General features: G+C 42.4%; 1 protein-coding gene across 1 annotated transcript; it reads right to left on the bottom strand.

Moving 5' to 3' along the window:
* Nucleotides 1-7,940: 7,940 nt before the first annotated feature.
* Nucleotides 7,941-9,715, bottom strand: LOC135386860 (putative nuclease HARBI1). Its single transcript, XM_064616383.1, has 3 exons — nt 9,173-9,715; nt 8,182-8,443; nt 7,941-8,122 (listed from the first exon to the last, which is right to left on the bottom strand). Exons 1-3 carry the CDS (start codon nt 9,713-9,715, stop codon nt 7,941-7,943), a joined length of 987 nt encoding a protein of 328 aa, XP_064472453.1.
* Nucleotides 9,716-11,113: the final 1,398 nt, after the last annotated feature.

The following is an 11,113-nucleotide window of genomic DNA, read 5'->3' as shown; positions in this document are numbered from 1 at the left end:
CTGACAGCTTTTGTGCATTGTATAAGCATAGGTATTCTGGAGATCCTTTCTAAAAAAAATTCTCTGTTGTGGTCTCGTAGACTCATTTGTCACAACAACTTTGTGTTCGTGACATTTTTTGTTTATATTCAGACAATAATGGCTATTACGTAGTTCCACAGGGATGACTTTTTTCATAGAGGCATGCACTCTCCATACCCTGCTCAATTAGTTGGTGAGGTCACATGATAACATGAGTGGGCAATGGTGCACAAGGGAAAAAAATCCTTGCTACATTCCACATGCTGACTCCAACAATATGTCTGAGGTGTACTGCAAAAGAGCTGAGTTGCATGGGAACCAACGGCAATGTGTACAGAAACTTTGAGCTCCCTTGCTCACATTGCACTGCACTGCAAGGTGAGAGTTAGATCAACAGCAATTACTCCATATAACACCTTCCAGACAGATATAATAAAATGTAGGCTACAGACTTATCAATAGATGGTATTGACAATTATAATAGTAGCCAGCTGGTACATGGAACATCAAAATGGAAATGTGGTTGTGCCATAACTGTAGCATGAGTGCATGGAAATGTTGTACATGGCCACATGACCGTTGTCAACTACTTAAAAGAAAGTTAGCTTCTGTTAGCATGGGTACAGATCTGTCCTGCCAGTGCAGCCGTTTGTATATACACCGAACACACGAGAACGTGGAAGAGCACGGTCCCATGTTAACAGTAGCTATTGTTCTTTTACGTTATAGAGCTGCACAATTAATTTCTGTGCGCATGTGTTCAGTGTCGATATAAATGAGAGTAGTAAAGCAGTGTAAACATGTACCCATGTTACACTAGCTCTCCTTCTTTTATGTTGTTGATATCTATCATATGGCCACAGAGTTTATCCATGTACTCAGGTGTTGAGTGTGAATATAGCAGTAAACAAAAAAACAGTGTCCCTTTTGTGTCTATCCGAAGCTCAAGGCTTTTCTTTCAAGCTAACATGTATACATGCTGTTCTGCATCATTCCTGTGAGCAGGAGTGTTAAAAATTGCTCGACGACACTGCAGCTTTACACTGGTGTGATCAGTGCACTCTTGTCGTGTAGTCTCGTATCCTGTAGAGGTAAATATCAAGAATGGGAAAACACATTCATGTGGAATCATGCTACATGATTTATAATATACTCCCGCATCCACATTGCAATCATGCTTCTATTTATCGCGAATGCCACAATTCCTCTAATTCGGGGTTGTGCTTGCCTTCAACATGTTCTGAATAGCTGAGTTCAAAAATAGTAAACCAAACCAATATCCACTTCTAATATGCATATGTGTAATACCTTACTGTACATTCAATTATGTTACAACTCGTTCCCCTTACACCAGCTCAGGTGCATGCTAAGTGTCCACGGTTTTTCCCGTACGACATGTCCCGTACAATAACTACGCAGAATGGGTACTCCCATTTCACACCAGCTCTTCTCTGCCTTGACTCGCACTCCACTCCTAAAGCAGTGAGTGGAGGGTATACAGAATATGGGAATACTACAGTAACAAAGTTCGGATGTAACTAAGAATGTGTCATCAGCGTCATGACAAATGATTTTAACATCTATGGATCTGTCACTCGAAACAGTGCCTGAATGCTGTTGCAATACGCGACACCATGACATACATTTATCGCTGGGAAGCTTCCCTCCCCCTCATCGTCACCAGGAGAACATGTGGCATCTCATGCAAACTACTTTCACTGCATGACTAGCACCAAATGCCCGTGACATATGATTGTATAATATGTCACACCTGGTTTTTTTTTCAAGTAAGCAGTTCTTCAAAGCCACATGTGAAGAAAATTTACTGCTACACAAATTTGTGACTGGCATCAGCTTAGGCTTATCGCATACCATGCCATCTCCAACACAACTGACCTTCATGAAACACACGAAAAACAAGTCTGTGTAAGAGCTTGCTTCACCATAGGTTCATAAATCATGTGGTTGTGTGTGCGGAATTTTTCATTTCTTTTTAACGGGAAATTCACACTCCTCCTGCTTCTTTTTAGAACCCCTCCTCTCCTCTCTCATTTTCTATTGCACCCTCAGGGGTGCGTAAAGTTCAGTAAAGTGGAACGAAATAATTACATACTCATCTTGTGCGCCAACGTAATGCATTTGCCCGGAACCTGTGAAACTGTTGCTTTGGGCGCTGGTATATCTTGCAAACCATCTCAACATACATCATGTATTAATTTCCTGAAGTTGCCTGAAGACTGCATGTTAATCACTCGTTACTGAAGTTAGGTGGAGTCATGCAGAGGCATCTATATTATTTTACTGCATATTCAGTGTTATCTCCCATACATCTGCTCCCATACTTTGTCCTTCATGATGCAGTACGTCATGCTCACTACATTAAGCTGTCCAGTTGTATAGATTTGTGCTGACACACCTGGATGAATATGTCGGCCTCTACAAAGTGACAACTACCAAAGTGGCTCAAAAATTAACTGCAATTGTGGAAGAAAGATATACAATCATGTAAATTTTAATAAAAGTAATACAGCACATTGTAGCTCAGATGCACCAGATTTCGAGTTGCATTCCATTCTTTGTGTGACCTTATTTGCATTGCGTACATTTGTCCATTGCGAACTTCATCACTGTCTGCTACAGATCAATACAGAAATCAAGCAGGCAATGATCAGTGACTACAGATTTTTCATGCTAGAATGAGCACCTCTAGATGTGCCTTGCTTTGGTATTCCACTGTGTTGTTTCACAAGAAATAGCGCTATCTCTCAGTACAAAGCTGTACAGCCAAACTGCGTAACCACACAGTGCAGAAATGCAGCCTGCACAATAGTTTTTCAGAGCTTTATCATCTGTGTAAAGAACGAGAATTAGTCGAGGCAGGTCACAAACATGTAATCCTCGAATGCCCAGTTGCTTGAATTACTGTGTATATCTCAGGATGTCTGCAATCCAGTAAGGCATGGAAAACTGGGAAAATAGTCAGAGAACTATTCCATGACTGGAAAACTAAGAAAGTGGCAAGCAAGCGGCGAAGAGCTGGTGAAATAAAAATTAACAAAATAAGTTTACACAATTATACAGTGGCACTTATCATTCTCATGGCATCACACAGGCCTCTTATGTCATTTCGCAGTCAAAGTTGAGTGATCTGTGTTTGAGTGGAGTGATAACTAACTGCATGCAAATTCTTTCTGAACAAGAATCCTAAATTAAAAACTTAAATAAGGAGAGCATAGTGCATAATGCAGTCGTTCCATATCATTGTTCTTCTGTCCACGTCTTTTGGCTGTCTACACACCATAATTCGTACGACCTACACCGCCTTCCTACACTTGTTTAGTGCATGATGTGCTGTTGGCAGCCGTATTTTAGCATGGCATGGCATGAGCTGTGGGGAGTTTTTAGGCATTGGTGGTGGTGATGGTTTGGCATGTAATGGTGCGATGATGATGCTAGTGAAATTTGCAATGCCAGTATGAAGTTGAGAGAGAAGCTTGTAAAGAATAACCATGGAAAACATGTAAGTCCCGAACCAGTTGTGTAAAAGTGTCCCCTCAATAATATACGACGCTGAAGAAATAAGCACACTGCTATTATTGAACAAAATAGCAGCACAGGCTTATTTGTAGCTGATGTTACAGCTGTTGTATGTGTTTTCTTTTGTCCATTCCTATTTCCTCCATCCTTGAAACACCACTCTTGAAACTGGCATAACACCTTCTTTATGAGATATTTGGTTCATGTTAACAACTATATTTTGTGTACCTGGTCTTAGTAAACTACAAATTCTGAATGGCTCACATGTAGCGTAATGGCGTTAAAGTGTTGCCTTTTATTTTAACAATGTCAAATGCATCATATCAGATGACAGATATGCTCAGCAACTGTAATGACAAATATATACATTAGGTATGTTCCTATTTCGTGAAATTTCATCAGAGCAAGAGACAGTCAAAACGTAACGATGATTCTTTGTGGGCTGAACAGAACAATCAATTTAGTGCTTAGTGATTTGTACAATAATCAGATATGCTGAAATGCAGAAATAAAATAGGTCAGAGTTAAGCACAGCAGCGCAACGCACTGACAGGGTGTCACGACACTTCCATGCTCACAGGAAGGACGCCCTGGGTAACATGACGAAAACAGAGCTAAACAGGCAAACGAAATACACACACACACACAGGACGAGGACGTAAACAACGCAGCACCCTGAGTACGTTTTCCGTATACGTTGCGCTCCAAAGAAAAACAGCCAGGAAGGAGATACTCTAACGCGTTGCAGGTTTGTGACACGTTGAAGGTACCACGTTGATTTCTTAAAACGATAACATCGTAAAAGTTGTGCATGTGGGAGTCCGATGCAGCATAAGGCCACCTTTGCATCAACTTCCTTTCTGTTTACATAGCCTACAGTGATCAAACACTTGCACACACGTTGCGCACCTGACACCAGGCTCAGAAGCGTATAAAGGACGCTGCTGGAATGCCCCAGCAATCGAGAGGCAATCTTGATCGTTGCAGTTCACCACACAGATCTCACAACCGACGATAAATAATCGATAATCGATGCGGATTAAATTATTCCACGCGACCACAATCGACGACCAAACACTGACAACAGCACAACGATCACCTCCGTGAGGACACCTACTGCTGTCTTTCAAATAACATGGCAAACGCTCTCTATGAACACCTTTTTAGCGACCATAAAACCATATCTCGCGGAGCTTGTCATTAACAGATACAGAGGTAGATCTAACCACCGATTACCGACACCCTGATCCGCAACCCGCTCGATGGATGGATGGATAGTGGCTGTTCCCTTTGTAGCAGGCGGTGACCTGCAGCAGCGCCATCTCAACTTTTCTTCCGTAACAACCTCATTACCAACCAAAAAAGAAAAAAGAAAAACAGGAGCCTTCCCTCCTTCGCAGTCCTCTCGTCTGCTTCTTTCTGCTTCCCCTCAACCGCCACGTGACAATGTGAATAATGCGCATGCGTTGTGGTCAACCCTTTGGATGGCGCTTCACAGCCGGAGAGATCACGTGATCGATTTAAACCCGTGGTTAACCGTGGTCTAAACCAATGGTTTAAGTCGGCTGGTGAATACAGTCCGTATTCACCAACTTCCTTAAACCATTGCTTTAGTGACGTCAGGTTTAAATCGATCACGTGAGACTTTCGTTCGCGAATCCTGGACCACCACCCAATGCTCTACCACCTCTTGCTGTGAAGCCCATGGCACCGCACATAGTGAGCTTCCTGCACGGCGCATGCGCATTACGGCAGAGTCTGCCAGAAGCGATGGTGGCTGGTAGGCCTAATCCCCGGTTCACGAAGAATTTTTCATCAAATCTTGGGTAAGTTCTGATTGACATAGTTACTAGAAGCGCCCAGGAGATGGATTTTATCACAATGGGACGAATATTTGCCTCGAATATTCCATTTCGATCATCCACCCAAGTTACTTAAACTGGTGGTTTAAGCCCCATGCATTTGAATGGGACGTATTTTAAACTAGGGGATGGCCTAGTTTAACGTCGGTCTAAGTACGTTGCAACTACTGTGAACATGTGTGTTGAAAAAACTGTAGTAGAGTGGTTGCGGTGGGTGATGTTGCACTAATTCGAAGTTAACTGGTAAAAATTAAGCAGAATCGTGTTAAATGCACGGTTAGAAAAGAAAACGGCGTAACGCTTGACCGGGGCACGAAATACGGCAGCTGTTTCAAGGCGCAATTGCGTGCTTGGCAAACGTAAAAAACTCCGTCAAAGTGTGGTCAAAGAGAGTGATATCGACATGTGCCACTGGACAAAATCCATATACCAATCCAAGGGACCGAGAGAGCGTGTGGATGGCCGAACGTCAACGTGCATCCTATCGTATAGTGCTGGCGCTTATTATGAGTGTCATCTCCTGTGATACACACTGTAAGCGCCCCTGTCATTGTACGAGCAATAACATGCTAGATGGTTGTTTAGAGCCCCGATGAAGGTTGAGGTTAAGGGGCGTTATCCATCTGGCATGTTTATCAACCATCCCGGTATCTCTCCCTGGCATCATCTCTTCGCAGCGTGTTTGATCTCCAGGCATATTTAAGAGTACAATAGGAGTGATCATAAAGTGCATTAGTGTCTTGCAGCTGTTGTGTGGGTACTATCAAGGCATGGAAATATTGCCTGTTGTTGCACTACACTGAACACAAAATTTGAGCAGATTTTCCGTTTCCCAGATTATGCAAATATCGGAACAAAAGCGAACAAGGTCCCCTGGATTCACATGCAAGCATAGATGAAACTGAAATGTGTCCTTCACTTATTTCAGCATGCCACAGAAGAACAGACCAATGAAGAACAGTTCTTCATGTATCGTGTTATCACTGCTACATTAGAAGACATTCAAAGAGACAGCTGCTTACTTCTGTATTGATTTATCATCTGGTAACAGTAGATATACTTTTGTAGGGCTGCTTCAGCAAACAACACTACTCAGCAATGTGCTAAAGGAGGCTGCAAAGCTTTTGGAAGCATCATTACTTTTCAATGTTAACTATTGCAGGTACATAACCATGACCAATCACCGACAGCTTTTGCGCATTGTATAAGCACAGATATTCTGGAGGTCCTTTCTCCAACATTATCTGTTATGGACTCATTTATCACAACTTTGTATTCGTGAGCCTTTTGTTTATATTCAGACAATAAAGTGCTGTGCTGTGCTGCACAAGTGTAGCCGTCATTATTTACATTTCACTCTCAAAAATAAATTAATCTGCCACATGACAGGTGTCAATAATAGAAAGCAAGTATGCCTATAATGTAGAAAGGAGTACATTTCTGTGCTGCACAAGTGTAGCCGTCATTATTTACATTTCAATCGCATGAATAAATTAATCTGCCACATGACAGGTGTCAATAATAGAAAGCAATTATGCCTGTAATGTAGAAAGGAGTACATTTCTGTGCTGCACAAGTGTAGCCGTCCTTATTTACATTTCAATCGCTCGAATAAATTAACCTGCCACATGACAGGTGTCAATAATAGAAAGCAATTATGCCTGTAATGTAGAAAGGAGTACATTTCTGTGCTGCACAAGTGTAGCCGTCATTATTTACATTTCAATCTCACGAATAAATTAATCTGCCACATGACAGGTGTCAATAATAGAAAGCAAGTATGCCTATAATGTAGAAAGGAGTACATTTCTGTGCTGCACAAGTGTAGCCGTCATTATTTACATTTCAATCTCATGAATAAATTAACCTGCCACATGACAGGTGTCAATAATAGAAAGCAATTATGCCTATAATGTAGAAAGGAGTACATTTCTGTGCTGCACAAGTGTAGCCGTCATTATTTACATTTCAATCTCATGAATAAATTAACCTGCCACATGACAGGTGTCAATAATAGAAAGCAATTATGCCTGTAATGTAGAAAGGAGTACATTTCTGTGCTGCACAAGTGTAGCCGTCATTATTTACATTTCAATCTCACGAATAAATTAACCTGCCACATGACAGGTGTCAATAATAGAAAGCAATTATGCCTATAATGTAGAAAGGAGTACATTTCTGTGCTGCACAAGTGTAGCCGTCATTATTTACATTTCAATCTCACGAATAAATTAATCTGCCACATGACAGGTGTCAATAATAGAAAGCAAGTATGCCTATAATGTAGAAAGGAGTACATTCCTGTGCTGCACAAGTGTAGCCGTCATTATTTACATTTCAATCTCACGAATAAATTAACATGCCACATGACAGGTGTCAATAATAGAAAGCAATTATGCCTATAATGTAGAAAGGAGTACATTTCTGTGCTGCACAAGTGTAGCCGTCATTATTTACATTCACAATGCCTCACATTCGTTACATGACTTCACAAATGATACACACTTGTACAATTTTTGGTTATACACCAAAGTAGTTCCTAATAAATTCTGCACGAAATGTTGTACCAGTCCCCTCTGGAGGGACGTCATACGATTCTGTGTCAGATGTGTTTATGTCATTCCCATTGGCGAAGTCAGGGTCAGCATCGTCGTCAGAGTTGTCCTCATCATCAGTGCTTGACGAGTTGTCAACCTCTTCGTCTGAAAGAGTTTGATCTTAGTTGAAGGTGCCTAACAAATGCGTGTTCAGTTTAACCCACCATTATGTGTTTTCGCAATGTTGTGGAGAACACATGCCGCTACTATGACTGCCTTTGTTGTGTCGAGGCTTACTTCAAGTTTCCTAATTAGACAGCGAAACCTGTTCTTCAACTGCCCAATGACATGCTCGATGAGCTGCCTCGTCTTGCGGTGTGTTTTGTTATACAGCCTTTCTTCCTCTGTGCTTGGCCTGAGGAGCGGTGTCAGAAGGTGTTCACTGGTGGCGTACCCGTTGTCCCCGAGGAGAACTCCATTCATGATCTGTTAGAAATCAGGACATTTATGTCATGCAACTTCTGGTGTATTTACTGAGAGCTGCTACGAAGAGACTACTTACACCAGAGCGAAATTTCCTATGCAGCTCGCATTCTTCCCAAATTCTAGAATCGTGTGCGCTGCCTCGCCATCGGGCAACCACATTCGTTATCATGTCCTGAGCACTGCATACCAACTGAAAAAGGTATCGGATAATTACAAATGCAGTAAAGAGAAGTGGCACCACTGAAAGAAAATTGGCATCCTAAGAGCATTTCACGCATTTACTCATTTTAAGATTGCAATATACAAAGCTAGGCAGAGGATGGCCACTTACAGCCTCAAAACCCAACTCAGTATGAGTAGTGCATGGTGGCTAGAGGAAAGGTGGATCACTGCTGCATGTCTGATGGATGGTGGATCCAGGTGTTTCGAACACAGGTGTTTTGTGTATGGCAAATATTTGTATTTGCAACAATTGTTGCGAATAAAAACATTTTTTCCTGACACTGCCAGGATGACATATCTGGGGTGTAGTGGTTATCCTACCTCTCTTCTAACTATGCAGTATTTATCACATATAGTGCGCAGGGTTTTGTATATGCCTCTGGCAGCTTGCTATATTCCATTGTTAAAATGAGTATATAATGATGATGCCAATTTTATTTTACGGCTAAATTTTATTCGGCCAAGTTTTGGACGTGCTGAGTTGTATGTATGAGACATGTTGTATACCTGCACATTCAAGGAGTAGTATCCCTTCCTGTTGATGTGAAGTTGTGCAGCTGGGCCACCAGGACTTTTGATGCGAATGTGTGTGCCGTCTATTATTCCAACGACAAGTGGAAAGCCGAATCTTCTTCTGAAGTCTGCTTTTGCCATGTCTTGCTCGGCTGGGGTCTCCGGGAACCTAATGAAGTCGGCTCGCCTACTGGCTAGGGCCGCTGATACTCTCCGGACGATACGTGACTGGGTCGGCTGGCTGAACCCGTGTATGTCAGAGGTATCGTCCTGGTAGGAGCCCTTTGCAAAGAACCTCAGGGCACTCAACACTTGTAGCTCAAGCGAAATTGCGTCGTATAGTTCGCTGTTTTGGAGATCGGGCCGCACCATCTCGATTATGAAGCGTACGGTATCTTTCGTGAAACGATACCGGTGCCTAAAAACCCTTTCGCCCCATGTCCTAAAAGGGTCCAAGCGATCCCTCACAGTTCTGGTGAAGTTGCTTTGGAAAGCATCGATTTCGTCAACTTCGTTTAGCTCTCGGAGTTCGTTCATTCTTGGTTCCTGGTATAGCAGACGACAAGGTACGCGCGTTGCACGGATGCGCAGCTGTAACTTTTTGGTGGCAAACGTGCATTTCTCATCGGCAAGGAAAGAAGGGTACATATTTTGTAATTTTGCCGGTTGAGTTTAATTGCTATACAACTGAAGCTAAGTTTATTGCTATACAGAAGCGCGTTGCACAGCAGACGACAACACATAGCAGACGATTGCGGATCTACGCGCAATGGCTGGGAAACGTACGAGGGCGGAAAATTGGGACCTCTCTGAGAAGCTTTATATTGCTGAACTAGCTATAGAATATGCCAGGATCATTGAAGATAAATCTGCAGACGTCCGAACTTTAAATAAGAAGAAAGAAGCTTGGCGAGCAATAGCAGAGCGCTTTACCGCCATGAGTACATTTTGCCCGCGCACAGAAGAAGCAATCAAGGGCCAATGGAAACGGATGAAGCTGACGGCAAAGGAAAACGTCAGAAAATATAAACGGGAGCACCGCGGCACCGGCGGAGGCCCAGAATTCGAACTGTCCGCGATAGACAAAGCCATCTGGGAGGCCCTGCCACAAGAGTTCACCAAGGACCAAAACCCATTTGACGATGACGCAACTGCGTCACAGCTTGAATCGTAAGTGTGCAACTGTATTACATTTTTAGAAAATAACTTTCCTCTTTTCTCCAGCCAAACCGCAGAAGTAGTGCGAGGGAACCATGAAAGCCCAAGGTGGAGAATTTTATGTGCGCTATCACAATAACTATTACTTGTTCCATTCATATAAATTTATTGACCTCTGAATTGCCTCCTGCAGACCCAGTCATTCACAGCAAAGTGTCACTGGGACCCAAGCCACCACACCAGAGCCACAATCAGAGACAGCCTCAGGACGCAGGTAGAAACCTACACTGTAAACTTTTTCACACCTTTAAAGGTGTGCGCTATGCACATTCAATCTGGTTGCGTAACATTGCATCTGCAGGATGATATTTTACAAAATTCGGAAAGCATTACTAAAGATCAAGTGTCAGTGCAAATCTTGCTTTCATTATGTCTTGGATATCGTAGGTACGAGCTAATGCATATATGCATCGCTATCGATAATCGAGCACGCGCAAGTGTCTACAATACTGTTCAACAATGTTGAGATGTTGCAAGACTGAATTTTTGGAGGACAGACAACATTCGAGTAAAGAAAATTTGTGCGAAACCGTGCTCCATTATGATGTTACCGAAATTACACCTAAAAAGGCGTGCGCCATGCACGCTATTACACCTCTAAAGGTGTGAAAAGATTTAGAGTGTACGCTGTTCTGTACATTGCCTAGGTAAAATCATGGAAACTATACCGTTACACACTCAACATGTAAGACGTAAAACAAGAGCATCTCAATGTGT

The sequence above is a fragment of the Ornithodoros turicata genome, chromosome 1 (genome assembly GCF_037126465.1).
Source record: "Ornithodoros turicata isolate Travis chromosome 1, ASM3712646v1, whole genome shotgun sequence".
NCBI lineage: Eukaryota > Metazoa > Arthropoda > Arachnida > Ixodida > Argasidae > Ornithodoros > Ornithodoros turicata.
The sequence above is the reverse complement of the archived record's forward strand: the minus strand, read 5'-3'. Positions and strand labels throughout refer to the sequence as shown.

Coding starts and splice junctions, on each gene's coding strand:
- LOC135386860 (XM_064616383.1), bottom strand. CDS start 9,715: ATGAACGAACTCCGAGAGCTAAACGAAGTTGACGAAATCGATGCTTTC. Junction 8,444..9,172: donor ACTACTCCTTGAATGTGCAG/GTATACAACATG, acceptor GATTTCTAACAG/ATCATGAATGGAGTTCTCCT. Junction 8,123..8,181: donor CATTGCGAAAACACATAATG/GTGGGTTAAACT, acceptor AAACTCTTTCAG/ACGAAGAGGTTGACAACTCG.